At 32.3% G+C, this 17,428-nt stretch overlaps 1 protein-coding gene across 1 annotated transcript; it reads left to right on the top strand.

Annotated features, from left to right (window-relative positions):
* The first annotated feature begins 10,251 nt into the window (after positions 1-10,251).
* On the top strand, positions 10,252-14,457 carry LOC135130789 (cytochrome P450 4C1-like). The gene is made up of 12 exons (XM_064058211.1): positions 10,252-10,266; positions 10,864-10,992; positions 12,551-12,644; positions 12,709-12,900; positions 12,947-13,132; positions 13,219-13,285; positions 13,333-13,459; positions 13,513-13,558; positions 13,624-13,802; positions 13,850-14,018; positions 14,069-14,230; positions 14,294-14,457. Exons 1-12 carry the CDS (start codon positions 10,252-10,254, stop codon positions 14,455-14,457), a joined length of 1,530 nt encoding a protein of 509 aa, XP_063914281.1.
* The last annotated feature ends 2,971 nt before the right edge of the window (positions 14,458-17,428 follow it).

A 17,428-nucleotide genomic window follows, 5' to 3' on the forward strand; every position in this document is an offset into this window, starting at 1 on the left:
GAAACTGTGCAAAATTCTAGGTGTCCATGAACACTTTTAAAGGGGAAAATTACCTCTGAAAATTTATCAAGTGGGGTTATCCACTCCTTTATTGTGCAAAAAAAAATTCTTACGTTATAAATTTCGCATTTCAAAAGTTTTTTTCTAATATGCTTCATTTGAAAGTTGTGAACAAAAAATTAAAAGTGTTATCATCTGTATTTATGGGTAGCTAGAATTTAGCACAGTTTTTTACTTCAACATCATCTACAATAGTTATATACATAAATCTCGACCCAGGTTATGGGGTAAGTATTTTTTAAGAAGTTGTTTTATTTTGTGATATTTTGTTATGATCCAACAGAAATGCTTTACTTTTATGTTTAGAGTTACCGTTTTTTTAACAATTAATAAAATAAATGAAACTACTTGTTTTTTCTGTTTATGCTACCATAATAAATGAATAAACCCAATTTTTAAAAAGTAATGACATAAGTTATTATTATAAGTTTGATTTAGTAGGTCAAACTTTGACATGCACGACACAGAGATGAACCTAATAGAATGATTTTGGACTATTTGGTATTCATTAATTACCTCTGGCCTTATGTATTTTTATTTTCGTAAAGTCAAAAGCAAAATTTCATAATATAATTTATTAAAAAATTAATAATAATATATAATATAAATTATTAAATCTTTGAGTGATTTAAACGAACTAATTTGTACACACCAGACATTTTTAATTTCAAAATTAAAATAGACCATAAGGTTTTCTGACTGAATGTACAAAAAATCTAGAATATTGCATATGTCCACTTTTAGAACAAACATTTGACCCAAGAAAGTATAAAATTCGAACGTATACTTATTCTATTGATTTAGACATCTAAAACCTCGACTTCAGAGTAGCATTCTTTTTGTAAGTAAAATCAGATTTTTTTTCTTAAACATTTCAGTTTGTTGCTTAGCAGCACAATACATTTTATTTATTTAGTTTTTTCGTCTAAAGGGAAAGCACTTCAGCTTACCTAGTCACCGTACGTTAATAAACACTTGGTAAAAAAAGGTTTAAATTCAACATCATTATCGGCAAAACAAAAAAGTTAAGTTAAAAAAAAGTTAACAATCGCCCTGTAGTACATTATGTAAATAAATTTTGAGGAAATCAAAAGGGAATCATAGGAAATCAAGAGGAAATCACAGGAAATCATAGGAAATCAAGAGGAAATCACAGGAAATCAAAGGAAATCACAGGAAATCAAAGTAAATCACAGTAAATCAAAGGAAATCAGAGGAAATCAAAAGGAATCGGGGGAAATCAACAGGAAATCCTTGTCAAAAGGAAATCAATTGTACACTTGATGGTCGGCGGTTTACCCCTCGGTTATTGCCAATAGAATTTCTAATTTGTTTAATTACCTGTAAATTATAAAATTTATGTTAAAAAGTTTTTAAATAAAAATTCTAGTGCTCACCATATCGTAATCTTTTGGTAAATAATTTTTTCTCAGAGTGCGTTCTGAGTGTAAATGCCTTCCTGTATATTTATGCATAAAATTTTTAAACTAACACAACTAACTTTATTCCATGGAATATTTAATACATAAATCGGTGCAACATCATTGTCGCAACTAATATTTTAATAGAGTCTGTTTACTGGATTTATTCTCTTTCTTTTTATGTGTTATTCAAAGTGTGATTTTTTTTCGCACTTAAACTAGGAAACAAAAATGTGAACATAATTCAAGCTTCAGTATTTTAAATGTTTACTTGCAACTTTTCCACACACTTCGCAGAATAACTCATTGTCTTTGGTTGAAGAAGGAAATTGAAAATTAGTGTCCAAATTATTCCCTAACCATAATTTGATTTTATCTTTCATGGATGATTTTATCTTAGGCATTTTGAGGATTCTTTACTGTATGCACAAAAATCAAAACCGGCCCCAGCACACTCACTAACACGCAAAAACACTCACTATCACTAACAATAAACTTCCAAAAAAAATGCTTTTCAGAGATTCACCTCCTTCCGGCTATAATCTAATTGAAATGCAGGCCAGCGTTGTCAGTTGGGATTGGCGTTTTTTTTACGTTTTCACATCCTAGATTAGTTTCCATTTCCACTCCAGAAAAGTGCATATTTGTTTATTTATATAAGTCGGTATATGTATATATGGAGTACAATAAACTTATCATTCAAAAAAAGCGATTTTTCAAGTTCAAGTAAAATTCCACCTGTAACATACAAAAACAATTAACGATAGGGATACCTACTTTAAAATTATTTAAGTTTGAAGACAGTCTTGAAACAGGTTCGCAACAATGATGAAACTAAACACACGAATGCACTTATGTACGCATGTCTTGCAGAAATTGATCAAACTTTGACTTATTGACAAAATCCAGAAATCCTTTAGTACCAAAGTACAATCGTCCACCTTAAACATAAGTCGTGTCTATTCCCGTTTTATAATGGTAGTCTGGTTTTCCATTTCTTGCGTAAGTTTTATCATTATTTTGATTGTTTGGAAGAAACGATGGATGATATATCACTCTTGGAACATTCCTGGACCATTCACAGTACCCTTATTGGGGAGCCCTTCGGCATTATTACTAACAAAAGATAGTGAGTAATAAAATTCCGTGTCCCTTTTTCACTTTGTGAAATATAACTGCAAAATTATTTTTCAGATTGTTTCGAACTGGGTTATAGGTATCTGTATACCTACAGACCTATTTTGAAAACCTGGGCAGGCTCACAATTATACATAACGACCGCGAGACCAGCAGACGCAGAAAAAATATTGACGAATTTTCTGAACAAGTCACCTTTCCTAGAGAATTTTAACGATGCGATGAAAGACACTCTGCTGACATCAAAAGGTAATAATTTTTTTTATATACTTAGAGTCAAATTATTAAATTGGTAGTCAACGTCTGGAAACAACAACGAAAAATGATGAATCCCTGTTTTAATTTGAAGATTTTAAATTCGTTTCATGACACATTTGTCAAGTATTCAAGGGAAATGGTGGACTTCTTGAACGACACAGAGGGGAGCGAACAAACTAATGTCGTTTCAGTGATATGGGAAAAGACATTTGATTCCGCTATAGGTAAAACAATATTGTTAACATTTCAGTTATTAATTTTGTGTCATTGTAATTGTTCCCGACAATTATTTTAACAGAAACCTTAACGAATGTGAGACCACATACGATCAAAGGAAGATACGATGCCATTAGAGCTTTCGAGAAGTAAGTCTCTGTTTCTGGTGAACCGTTTCCATAAATTTTGATTTCAGAATTGAAGAGATACTTGTGTGTAGATTCAATAAGTTTTGGCTTCTCATCGATTTTTTTTGGAAACTATCCAACTTATATAAGGAGCATCAAGCGGCTTGTCAAACTTTTCGCTCGGTTATCGAAACCGTACGTTTAATAGTAATCTCGCAAAAATTAAAAATTCTATCTTTACGTTTGCAGATAATAGCAGAAGATTACCAATCAAATTATACGGAAGAGACAAATGGTATGCGTTTAAACACATAAACTCTATCTCTTTAACTTTTTTAAAATAGATAATACTTTTTCAGACGACGATATGCGAAGTAAACGCTTTCTGCCGCACTTGATGAATTCAAAACAAAGCAAGCAGATCACCGATAGACAAATTCTGGAAGAAATGGGTTTAATGACAATGGCAGCAAGTGAAACGACAGCGGTCACAATCACTACGATTTTAGTGGTTTTAGGGATTTATCCAGACATTCAGGTAATTTACCCAAAAATAATAAAACCGCGATAAATTTGTCCTTTCAGGAAAAAGTTTACCAGGAACTCGTCTCTATTCTGCCAACCACCGAAAATGACCCAACTCTGGAGGAGATCAATCGTCTGGATTATCTCGATCGCGTGATAAAAGAAATAATGCGATTGATTCCAACAGTTCCATCACTTTTCCGACACATTGATGAAGACATTAAATGCGGTAATTAAGGTTAAAATGTGGATCCAAGAAATACATTTTTTTGGTTCCAGATCCTTACGTTTTCCCCGCCGGCTCTAACGTCGTCGTTCCGATTGTGCTTCTACACAGAGATCCGGATGTGTGGCCTGATCCGGAAAAATTTGATCCGGATCGGTTTCTCCCCGATGAAGTTGCAAAAAGACATCGTTGCTCCTACATTCCTTTCAGTTTTGGTACCAGAAACTGCATAGGTCTGTATTTGTCCGTAATGGTGTTTTTTCTTATCTTTGTCATAGGTCTAAAATATGGAATGATGTCAGTAAAAGTAATGGTTGCCATGATTGTGAGAAGCTTCAAAGTACGAGCTATTGGTGTCAAATCGTGGAAGAACATCCAGTGCGAGATGTTGGTCGTACTGAAGCCAAAAAATGCTCGTTTAGTTTTTGAAAAAAGATTTTGATTGTATTTGTTTCTTTCCAAGTAGTGGGTTTATATAATTAGTGGATTGGTGGTTATTTATTCTTATAAAAATATGTAGATAGTAAAAATGATTTATTTAACACAATATAGAAAAATTACTTTCCCAAGATATCTGGAAAAACCTCCTCTAATTAACTCCTAAAAGCTTTCCGGGTTGTTCCATTGTTGTTACTTTCTAGGCTACGATATAGGTCATTTTTGAAATTCTGTTGCGACGTTGTCACGTTATTCTGTTGAATTTTTTTCCAATGGAAATGTACACTTTTACGAAAAAAAAAAAAAGTTTGCCTACTATTGAAACTCACTATTTAACTACTACATATCTTTATTATTCTTCTCTCTTACACCGCTTGGTTGCCTACTCACTTACTGCTTACTTACTAACTTCTTACTCCCTACTTAATACATTTCTTATTAGTCTTATTACATACATTATTGCTTACATCTACATTAATCCCTACTCTAATCATTCACTCTCTCTTTCAGACATTACTTATTGATTACTCCACTACACCTTCCGGGATTTCTTAAAAAAAAATTGTTTGTAAATAGACACTTTTTTTTTATATGTTCGTATTACATGTAATTTTACTACTAGGTTAATAGTTACAAGATTCTGTTTCAACACATGTTATATGCATCAGTAAGAAACAATACACTCGTAAACAATTATCTAGGTTAAGATATCTAATGTCAATGTCATAAAAGAATTACTTATTCTAATTATAATACCGCTTAGTTCTGTTTTTATGTACAACTAACTTCTTATTGTCCTTTAACACTTCAACATTGGGCGATAGGTCTTTTGTCACTTTAAAAGGTCCTTCAAAAATTACACTAAATTTATTACTTGTTTCTTTTTTGATTAAAATTAAATCGTCTTTCTCATATTTTGCAGACCTAACATTCTTATCATACACCTGTTTCCTTTTAATTTTATTTGTAATTAAATTATTCCTAGCATCTAAATGAGCTTGTTGTAACCTAAACTTCAATTCTAATGGATAACTATTAAAATTTACAAAGGATCTACGCATGTAGTTAAATGCGTTGGAAGACTACATATCTTACCAAATACTAATTCAAAAGGCGTGTACTGAGTTTCAGTATGAAAAGTTGTATTATAACTGAAACACCAATAAGGTATCCAAAAACTCCAGTTTGTTGCCTGATTATTACACATGGTTCTTAAATATGCATCTAAAACTTTATGTGAATTTTCCAAAGCGCCTATACTCTCATGATGATATGCTGTTGAATGAATTTTATCAATTTTTAGCAAACTGCAAACTTCATTCATTGTACTTGAAATAAATTCAGTTCCTTGATCAATGGCTATTATTTTAGGAACTCCATATCTTAAAATAAAATTTTCGACAAATGCTTTAGCGATAGTTATAGTTTCTTTGTTTTCTAAGGGATAAGCTTCTACATATTTTGTTAGTTCACATTGTAAGGTTAAAATATATGAAAAATTACTTACGTCTCTTTCGATTGGACCTACAATATCTAGATATATTTTTTCAAATGCAGTGCTTGCTGTTGTCGTTACTACCATAGGTTCCTTTATACTGTTACTATATTTCTGTCTTTGGCAACTATCACAATGTTTAACAAAATTACTAATATCCTCTGTCATGCCTTTCCAAAAGTAATATTTTTTAATATCATTTGTCATGCGCTTTACACCCGCATGTCCGCTAGTTGAAAGTAAATGAAAGTCATTTAAAATAACTTTTTTCATATCATCGTCTGTGATTCTTTTAGGATTATTTACAACACATATTCTTGGAAAATCTTTATTATTATTTAATCCTACGGCTTTCTTATATTCATTAATCATCCTAGCTAGCTTTTTGACTTCATGCATATTACTTTCATTTTTAAGAACGATTAATTCTTGCACATTTATTTCCTTGCATAGAATTTCTAAATCTTTCAACAATTCGTCTCGCGCTATCATTGATAAAGAATTTAGATTCATATACAAAGCTGACAAGGAAGGGTTGTACAGAAAATTTTTATTTTTGGACATTGTATGTTCCAATTTAAGCTTTTTGTTTATCTCTGATTCGTTAGTTATTACAAGTTCTACACTGTCTGCTGGCTTTTTAAGAATCTCTACTACACTCGGATGGCCAGTCCTTATATTATCTAAATTCTCTTGCGCCTTGTTTGATTGTAGTTCATTTTGCATCGTTTTCTGGTTTGCTCTAGTCATAACATTAAGTATCTTTTCATTCATGCTTTTTAACTCATCTGATGTAATATTGTTAATAAAAACACGTGACAACGCATCTGCAGCTACATTATCACATCATTTTACACACTCTACTGTAAAATCATATTCCTCTAAACACAACCTAAATTTTGTGAGTCTACTTGATGGATTTGTCATATTGAATAAATAAATTAATGGTCGGTGATCTGTTAAAATTTTGAAATGTTTACCATATAAGTAAGGTCGGAAATGTTTTACTGCCCATACAATGGCGAGTAATTCTTTTTCAATAGTAGAATATCGTACTTCAGCTTTATTTAAACTTCTGCTTGCATAAGCAACTGGTTTTCTATTTTTATTCGATAACACTGCTCCTACTGCAAACCCACTTGCATCCGTTTGAACAATAAATTCATTATTTTCAGAAAAATTTGGATATTGAAGCACGGGTGGTTGTATTAACGATTCTTTCAAAGTTCGAAATGATTCTTCACATTCTTTTGTCGAGTTAAAGTTAACATTTTTCCTACTTAAAATATTTAACGGTATGGCAATTCCAGCAAAGTTTGGTATATATTTCCTATAGTAATTTGCGAAAGCTACTAATCTTTTGACTTCATCGGAATTTTTCGGAACGGGTTACTCTTTTAGCACTTGAATTTTGTTTGGATCGGTTAAAATACCTTCAGAAGTTATGATGTGTCCCAAATATAATATTTCTTTCTTTAAAAATTCGCATTTGTTAGTTGAGCTTTAAATTTACTTTTCGGAGCCTCTCAAAAACTTTAATTAAATTAGAATTGTGATCGTTCAAATTTCTTCCAAAAACTATTAAATCGTCTAAATATACGAAACAACTTTCATAATTTGGGGCTGGCATTGCAACTGTCATTGTACGTGAAAACGAACTAGGACTTGTTTTTAAGCCCATTGGAAGCCTCTTCATCTGAAATTGTCCTTGACTCGTTGTAAATGCTGTGAAGGGTCTACTATCCTTATCTAGTTTTACTCGATAATATCCTTGACTAAGATCTAAATGAGAAAAATATACTGCACCTGAAAGTGAGTCAAAAATATCTGTTATGTTGGGAAGTGGAAATTTATCATCCTGAATTTTCTGATTTAAAGGACGATAGGCGACCACTAATCTCCATTTCTTTTGATTACTTACGCCTACCTTTTTAGGTACTAGGAGAATAGGTGATGACCATTCGCTTTTCGTAGGTTCAATAATATTATTATCACACATTTGACGTATCTACGTGTCAACTTCGGTTTTTTGCGCATGTGGTATTCTATAAGGCTTAACATAAACTGGTTTTATATTTTCTTTCAAAGTTATTGATTGTTCATAAATATTTGTTGTTGACAATTTATCATTTGGTAAATGGAAAATATCTGCATATTTAGCACAAATGTTCATGATAGAATCTCGCTCTTCTTTGTTTAATTTATCAGCATTGATAGTATCTGAAACTTCTTTAACTCTATCGACTGAATTTTGTGTTAAATCAAATTTGCAATACTTATAATCACTTAATTTGTGAGTTTCAGGAATCCATGTTTTTAATCGAATTTCCTCTTCGTTAGTATTTAAAATTTTTACCGGTATTTCTGAGTTTCGAGGTCTCGGTACAACTCCTGCTAAAATCACAATCTTTATTAGTTGTTATTGGTAAATACTGAATTGTTTCGCAACGTGGTGGAATTACTAAAATATTGTGATTCTGGTCTGATTCCAAAGGTACTGTTACTGTACTCTGGCAATTTGACAATGTCATTGTATTTTCCGCGTAATTAATATTTCCTTTGTGTTTTTTAATAAAATTTCTACCAAGAATTCCATCATTTACACAATTCAAATTTTTAAAAACGTAAAATTTTTGTTGAAAAATGTTTCCCTTTATATCTACAGTTAAATATGCAAATCCTTCTGAAAAAATGTTACCTCCTATTCCTCTAATTTTTATTTTATCTTGTTGAATTATAGTGCCATGAGGTAAACAATGTAACTTTATCGCTGACAAACTATAGCTCCAGTATCTACTAAGAACCTTAATTTGTTTTCTTTGACATTAACTTTTATGCAATCTACTCCTGAATATGCATTGATTTGATTAATTTGCTTGGGCACGAAAAAACTGTTCCCGCATATTTTCTTCTACGGTATGATTCACCTGATTACGGAAATTTGAATGTCGACTGTTTGTAGTGCGATTATTTAAATTTTGATTATTTGTATTTCGCCTATTTGGAATCTGATTGTATGTATTTCGACCTCTATATTGATTGTTTCTGAAATGATTACCGCGATTGTTGTTAAAATATCGAGCATTGTTATAATATCCAAAATTTTGTGTTCGGTTTGGACTATTGACGTTAAAGTTACTGTTTGGAATATTATTATGGAACCCCCTGAAATTCCTTTCAAATTCACCACGACTCCTATCCTGATAAAATTTTGATCCTCTGAACCTGTGAATCATTTTCATGCCTTCGAGTAGCATTTTCATCAATGGCAGATCTAATACAGTCTTTTAAACTGGTAAAATTTCGAGCTGTTTGAAATCTCGTAACCCATCTGAAAATTGTTTGATGGCAATTCTTTCGTTCACGAGCTTTAGTACCTTAAATTTATCAATATTATCATCATCTCCATTAGCTTGGGATATTGTTAAATTTACAAAGAGATCTTCAATTTCCTTACCGAAATCGTCTATTGATTTATTACCTTGAATTGTGCGCATTAATTTTGTTTGTAGGGCCGTATCGGATTTCCTAGTTAGAAGATGTATTTTCATGTCTGTAACTAGCGCTTGTACTGAGTTATAAGTACGATTCAGCCTAATTTTTGCGCTTGGAGACAAACGAGTTTTTAAAACAAAATTGATTAAATTTGTTTTATTATTTGTATCCAACATGGTATCGTATAATTCAATGGCATCTAAAAGTTGCAAAGTGACACCTTCTTTACCATTCATTATTGGCAACAGATTGCAAGCTACTTTGAGATCGAAAGCCATTTTGAGAAAATCGGTGCTTTTTTCTTTCACAAAACTTAAAATTTCGTGGTATACCTTATTAACGGCAGCTACGGATTTTTTAAACTGCTCAACTTCTTCCTCAGTATACAAATTCAAATCTTTATCAAAGTGCGTTATAACTGTTTGTAATTGTAAATATACTATTTTGGCTTCCTCTACTTTTCTAACCAAACATTCACCCTTATTGCGCCGGTCACTCCCAATTTTAACTAAATATGTCCTAATACTTTTCAATTCGTCATAAATTTCCTGTACTGCTTAAAATTACATTAGAAATCAAACTTGAAACAAATAGCTGACTCTTAACATTGATCATCCGGGAAATGACTCCTCATTTCTATTGCAAATATAAAATTCAGCAAAATACAATATACCCACTTCGCTTACGGTGGCTTTTCCTGTATCGTGTACATTAATCCCTACTCTAATCATTCACTCTCTCTTTCACACATTACTTATTAATTACTCCACTACAGGGGCATACTTATCAAAACCCGTCACCAATTTTGAATTTCAAAAATACCCTATTAATTAGATACGATTTGATTAAATGATGAATGAATCTTCAGTAATTAATCATTTTATACCTAAAATTTTTGTTTTTGTGAAGGTTTGCTTGTCATAGTTTTAAGGTATGAAATTGAAGACTTACCATTGAAAATGGCAAATTTTAACTCATAGGGTTCATTATAAAAATATAATTTCTCTAAGTTAAATTTGATGGTTTTTCGAAGCTGTATCTTATCGACTGTAATTTAGGGGAGAGGGAAGTTCCCTGGTAATAACTTTCTACCATTTTTTTTTAAATTTCGTTCAAAGTACCAACTGTCTGTTCAAAATTAACAGATGTCTTTACTAGATTAAGAGCCAACAATCTAAAGCTACAACCCAGCAAGTGTCAGTTTCTGCGAAAAGAAATTACTTATTTAGGTCACGTCATTTCCGAAAATGGAATTGGACCAGATCCATCAAAAATAAAAGTTATTGACGGTTATCCAGTGCCTCAAAATGTTAAACAATTAAAATCCTTTTAGGATTGGCTTCATATTATAGAGGATTTATAGAAAACTTTTCTCTAATTGCAAAACCTTTGAATAATCTATTAAAACAAAACGCTAAATTTGAATGGTCATCACTTTGCGACGAAGCTTTTGAAATTTTGAAGTCAAAATTATCATCTCCACCAGTACTCCAGTATCCGGATTTCAACAAAGAACTTGTCTTAACCACTGATGCTAGTCAACACGCGATCGGATCTATTCTTTCTCAGGAGCATTCGGGCAAAGATCTGCTAGTTTCTTATGCAAGCAGAACACTAAACAGAGCAGAGCAATGATACTCTACTATAGAAAGAGAATTACTGAGTATCGTTTGGTCTGTAAAGCATTTTAGGCCGTATCTGTATGGTCGAAGATTTAAAATCATTACCGATCATAAATCTCTAGTGCACTTGTTTTCTGTCAAAAATCCGTCGTCAAGACTAATGCGATTCAGACTCGATTTGGAAGAATATGATTATGTAGTGTCTTATAAACCCGGTAAACAAAATTCTAACGCTTATTGTCTTTCTAGAATATATAATATTAACAAGCGTGCGTCCAACAGTGAAAATACACCATTCCAAAAATACCTCAAAACAATTGAAACAAATATTATTGACAATCCCAAGGTCACGGATGTTCAAGTCAATGCAGATAAAATCAGTGATTCCCATATTATTTATTGAACAGGCAAAGATCTTTTAGAAGATGATCTAAATTATCATGACAAACAAACCCTATTGGCAAAGAATCCTCATCTCTACGACACTCTTCATCAAAAAGCTGGTAATTCTTATCACTTTTATTTAGTTGTCAAGTCAACTAAATTTCATAAACCGGAATATGAAGATTTATTTTATGCTTTTGAAAATTTGTTATCATTTTGTTTAGAAAATGATATTCATAATTTGTCAATTTCCAGTACTCATCTTAAAGGCCAGCATGTTAAAATTGATGTTCTCAGAATAATGCTAAAATACATATTTTTTGATACTAATACACAAATTAACATCTGTCCTATATAAAATTCTTAAGTCAATGGGTTATAAACACAGGGAAGTAAATGGTCGCAAAATTCTATGTGAACAAAAACATGTCGTTGTAGCCAAAATTGATTACGTAGGAACTGATGATTGAGAACTAAAGATGAGCTGCTAAATGCGGCATGCGACAATAGTCGTATGTAGAACCCCCATTCATATAAAATATGAATTCCTTCATCAAACATGATAATATGTATGTATTTTTTCCTATCGAGACGCTTCAAGGTACAAACTCCTGATATGAAATCGTTGAAGGACATCGAGTGGAAATATCTCATCGTCCTAACGCCAAAATGTAGTCGTTTCTTTTTCGAAAAAAGAACATTTTGTACTCAAGTATTTTTCTGGTAAGAGACTTCACTAATAGGAGGTTCAACATATTGACTTTTTTATTACATAGGTACAATAAACTTATCATTTGAAGGAACCGATTTTTCAGTTTCAAGTAAAATTCCACGTGTAACATACAAAAACAATTAACGATAGGCATACTTTGAAATTACTTAAGTTTAAAGACTTAATCTTTAAACAGATTCGCAACAATGGTGGAACTAAACACACGAATGCACTTAATGTATGCATGTCTTGCAAAAATTTTTCAAACCTTTACTCATTGACAAAATCCAGAGATAGTTTAGTACCAAAGTGCAATCGTCCACCTTAAATATAAGTCGCACTATTTTAAAACTCTCGTGTGTTTTTTCGTTTCACAATGGTAGTCTGGATTTTCATTACTTGCGTGATTTTCATCATTTTCGTCGTTTGGTAGAAACGATGGATGATATATCACTCCTGGAATATTCCCGGACCATTCGTAGTACCCCTATTAGGAAGTCCGTTCGTATTATTACTAACAAAAGATAGTGCGTAATAAAATTCCGTGTTCTTTTTCACTTTGTGAAATATAACTGGAAAATGATTTTTCAGATTGTTTCGAACTGGGTTATAAGTATCTGTATTGCTACAAACCTGTTGCAAAAACTTGGGCAGGCTCGCAATTGTACATAGCGACCGCGAGACCAGCAGACGTAGAAAAAATATTGACCAATTTTCTAAACAAATCACCTTTCCTAGAGAATTTTAACGATGCAATGAAAGACACTCTGCTGACCACAAAAGGTAGTAATTTTTTTTAATACGTAGTGGTAAATTATGAAATTCGCAGTCAGCGCCTGGAAAGAACAACGAAAAATGATGAATCCCTGTTTTAATTTGAAGATTATAAATTCGTTTCATGATACATTTGCCAAATATTCAAGGAAAATGGTGAATTTCTTGGATGCTACAGAAGGCAGCGAACAAACTAATCTCCTTTCAGTGATATGGGAAAGCACATATGATTCCGCCATAGGTAAAAAATATATGTGTGTATGTTTATTATGCACATTTGAATTATTTTTGTATCACTGTAATTGTTCTCGACAATTATTTTAACAGAAAACTTAACGAATGTGAGACCACATATGATCAAAGGAAGATACGACGCCATTAAAGCTCTCGAGAAGTAAGTCTCTGTTTCTGGTGAACAGTTTCCATAAATTTTGATTTCAGAATCAAAGAGATACTTGTGTATAGATTCTATAAACCTTGGCTTCTCATAGGTTTTATATGGAAATTATCCAACTTGTATAAGGAGCATCAAGCGGCTTGTCAAACTTTTCGCTCAGTTGTCGAAACCGTACGTCTAATAGAAATCTCGCAAAAATAAAAATTCTATATTTGTCTTTGCAGATAGTAGCAGAAGAATACCAATTAAGCTATACGGAAAAGACAAATGGTATGCGTTTAAACTGATAAACTCTATCTCTCTAACTTTTTTTTTAAAAAATAATACTTTTTCAGACGACGATATGCGAAGTAAACGTTTTCTACCGCACTTGATTAAATCAAAACAAAACAAACAGATCACCGATGGACAAATTCTGGAAGAAATGGGTTTAATGACATTCGTAGCAAGTGAAACGACAGCGGTCACAATCACTACGATTTTAGTGGTTTTAGGGATTTATCCAGACATTCAGGTAAATTCCCCAAAAATAATAATACCACGATAAATTTGTCCTTTCAGGAAAAAGTTTACCAGGAACTCGTCTCTATTCTGCCAACCACTAACAATGACCCAACTCTGGAGGAGATCAATCGTCTGGAATATCTCGATCGCGTGACAAAAGGAAGTATGCGATTGATTCCAGCCGTTCCAGCACTATTCCGATACATTAATGAAGACATTAAATGCGGTAATTAAGGTTAAAATGTGGATCCAAGAAATCCATTTTTTTGGTTCCAGATCCTTACGTTTTTCCCGCCGGGTCTAACGTCGTCGTTCCGACAGTGCTTCTACACAGAGATCCGGATGTGTGGCCTGACCCGGAAAAATTTGATCCGGATCGGTTTCTCCCCGACGAAGTTGCAAAAAGACATCGTTGCTCCTACATTCCTTTCAGTTTTGGTACCAGAAACTGTATAGGTCTGTATTTGTCCGTAATGGTGTTTTTTCTAATCTTTGTCTTAGGTCTAAAATATGGAATGATGTCAGTGAAATTAATGGTCGCCATGATTGTGAGAAGCTTGAAAGTACGGGCTATTGGTGCCAAATCGTGGAAGGACATCCAGTGCGAGATGTTGGTCATACTGAAGCCAAAAAATGCTCGTTTAGTTTTTGAAAAAAGATTTTGATTGTTTTTGTTTCTTTCGAGGTGGTGGGTTTATATAATTAGTGGATTCGTGGTCATCTTTTTATTCTAATAAAAATATGTAGTTTGTAAAAATGATTTATTTAACACAGTATGGAAAAATTACTTTCCCAAGATATCTGGAAAAACCTCCTCCAATTAACTCCTAAAAGCTTTCCGGATTGTTCCATTGTTGTTACTTTCTAGGTTACGATATAGGTCATTTTTGAAATTATGTTGCAACGTTGTCACGTTATTCTGTTGAATTTTTTTCCAATGGAAATGTACACTTTTACGAAAAAAAAAAATTTTTTTTTTCATTTTTGGGGTGTAGTGCTCTGGCAGGATCGCCATGTAGTGCGCTCTTGGGGTAGGCAGCTTAGCCAGTTTACGCACTATTGAAACTCACTATTTAACTACTACATATCTTTATTATTCTTCTCTCTTACACCGCTTGGTTGCCTACTCACTTACTGCTTACTTAATAACTTCTTACTCCCTACTTAATACATTTCTTATTAGTCTTATTACATACATTATTGCTTACATCTACATTAATCCCCACTCTAATCATTCACTCTCTCTTTCACACATTACTTGTTGATTACTCCACTACACCTTCCGGGATTTCTTAAAAAAAATTGTTTGTAAATATGTTTTTATATGTTCGTATTACATGTAATTTTACTACTAGGTTAATAGTTACAAGATTCTGTTTCAACACATGTTATTTGCATCAGCAAGAAATAATACACTCGTAAACAATTATGTAGGTTAAGATATCATTGTACGTTCCAATTTAAGCTTTTTGTTTATTTCTGATTCGTTAGTTATTACAAGTTCTACACTGTCTGCTGGCTTTTTAAGAATCTCTACAACACTCGGATGGCCAGTCCTTATATTATCTAAATTCTCTTCCGCCTTGTTTGATTGTAGTTCATTTTGCATCGTTTTCTGTTTTGCTCTAGTCATAACATTAAGTATTTTTTCATTCATGCTTTTTAACTCATCTGATGTAATATTGTTAATAAAAAGACGTGACAACGCATCTGCAGCTACATTATCACATCCTTTTACATACTCTACTGTAAAATCATATTCCTCTAAACACAACCTAAATTTTGTGAGTCTACTTGATGGATTTGTCATATTGAATAAATAAATTAATGGTCGGTGATCTGTTAAAATTTTGAAATGTTTACCATATAAGTAAGGTCGGAAATGTTTTACTGCCCATACAATGGCGAGTAATTCTTTTTCAATAGTAGAATATCGTACTTCAGCTTTATTTAAACTTCTTCTTGCATAAGCAACTGGTTTTCTATTTTTATTCGATAACACTGCTCCTACTGCAAACCCACTTGCATCCGTTTGAACAATAAATTCATTATTTTCAGAAAAATTTGGATATTGAAGCACGGGTGGTTGTATTAACGATTCTTTCAAAGTTCGAAATGATTCTTCACATTCTTTTGTCGAGTTAAAGTTAACATTTTTCCTACTTAAAATATTTAACGGTATGGCAATTCCAGCAAAGTTTGGTATATATTTCCTATAGTAATTTGCGAAAGCTACTAATCTTTTGACTTCATCGGAATTTTTCGGAACGGGTTACTCTTTTAGCACTTGAATTTTGTTTGGATCGGTTAAAATACCTTCAGAAGTTATGATGTGTCCCAAATATAATATTTCTTTCTTTAAAAATTCGCATTTGTTAGTTGAGCTTTAAATTTACTTTTCGGAGCCTCTCAAAAACTTTAATTAAATTAGAATTGTGATCGTTCAAATTTCTTCCAAAAACTATTAAATCGTCTAAATATACGAAACAACTTTCATAATTTGGGGCTGGCATTGCAACTGTCATTGTACGTGAAAACGAACTAGGACTTGTTTTTAAGCCCATTGGAAGCCTCTTCATCTGAAATTGTCCTTGACTCGTTGTAAATGCTGTGAAGGGTCTACTATCCTTATCTAGTTTTACTCGATAATATCCTTGACTAAGATCTAAATGAGAAAAATATACTGCACCTGAAAGTGAGTCAAAAATATCTGTTATGTTGGGAAGTGGAAATTTATCATCCTGAATTTTCTGATTTAAAGGACGATAGGCGACCACTAATCTCCATTTCTTTTGATTACTTACGCCTACCTTTTTAGGTACTAGGAGAATAGGTGATGACCATTCGCTTTTCGTAGGTTCAATAATATTATTATCACACATTTGACGTATCTACGTGTCAACTTCGGTTTTTTGCGCATGTGGTATTCTATAAGGCTTAACATAAACTGGTTTTATATTTTCTTTCAAAGTTATTGATTGTTCATAAATATTTGTTGTTGACAATTTATCATTTGGTAAATGGAAAATATCTGCATATTTAGCACAAATGTTCATGATAGAATCTCGCTCTTCTTTGTTTAATTTATCAGCATTGATAGTATCTAAAACTTCTTTAACTCTATCGACTGAATTTTGTGTTAAATCAAATTTGCAATACTTATAATCACTTAATTTGTGAGTTTCAGGAATCCATGTTTTTAATCGAATTTCCTCTTCGTTAGTATTTAAAATTTTTACCGGTATTTCTGAGTTTCGAGGTCTCGGTACAACTCCTGCTAAAATCACAATCTTCATTAGTTGTTATTGGTAAATACTGAATTGTTTCGCAGCGTGGTGGAATTACTAAAATATTGTGATTCTGGTCTGATTCCAAAGGTACTGTTACTGTGCTGTGGCAATTTGGCAATGTCATTGTATTTTCCGCGTAATTAATATTTCCTTTGTGTTTTTTAATAAAATTTCTACCAAGAATTCCATCATTTACACAATTCAAAACCCGTCACCAATTTTGAATTTCAAAAATACCCCATTAATTAGATACGATTTGATTAAATGATGAATGCACCTTCAGTAATTAATCATTTTATACCTAAAATTTTTGTTTTTGTGAAGGTTTGCTTGTCATAGTTTTAAG

This window comes from Zophobas morio, unplaced genomic scaffold, assembly GCF_036711695.1.
Source record: "Zophobas morio isolate AGI-343-1 ecotype UQ-CSIRO unplaced genomic scaffold, CSIRO_AGI_Zmor_V1 ptg000018l, whole genome shotgun sequence".
In the NCBI taxonomy this organism is placed as follows: domain Eukaryota; kingdom Metazoa; phylum Arthropoda; class Insecta; order Coleoptera; family Tenebrionidae; genus Zophobas; species Zophobas morio.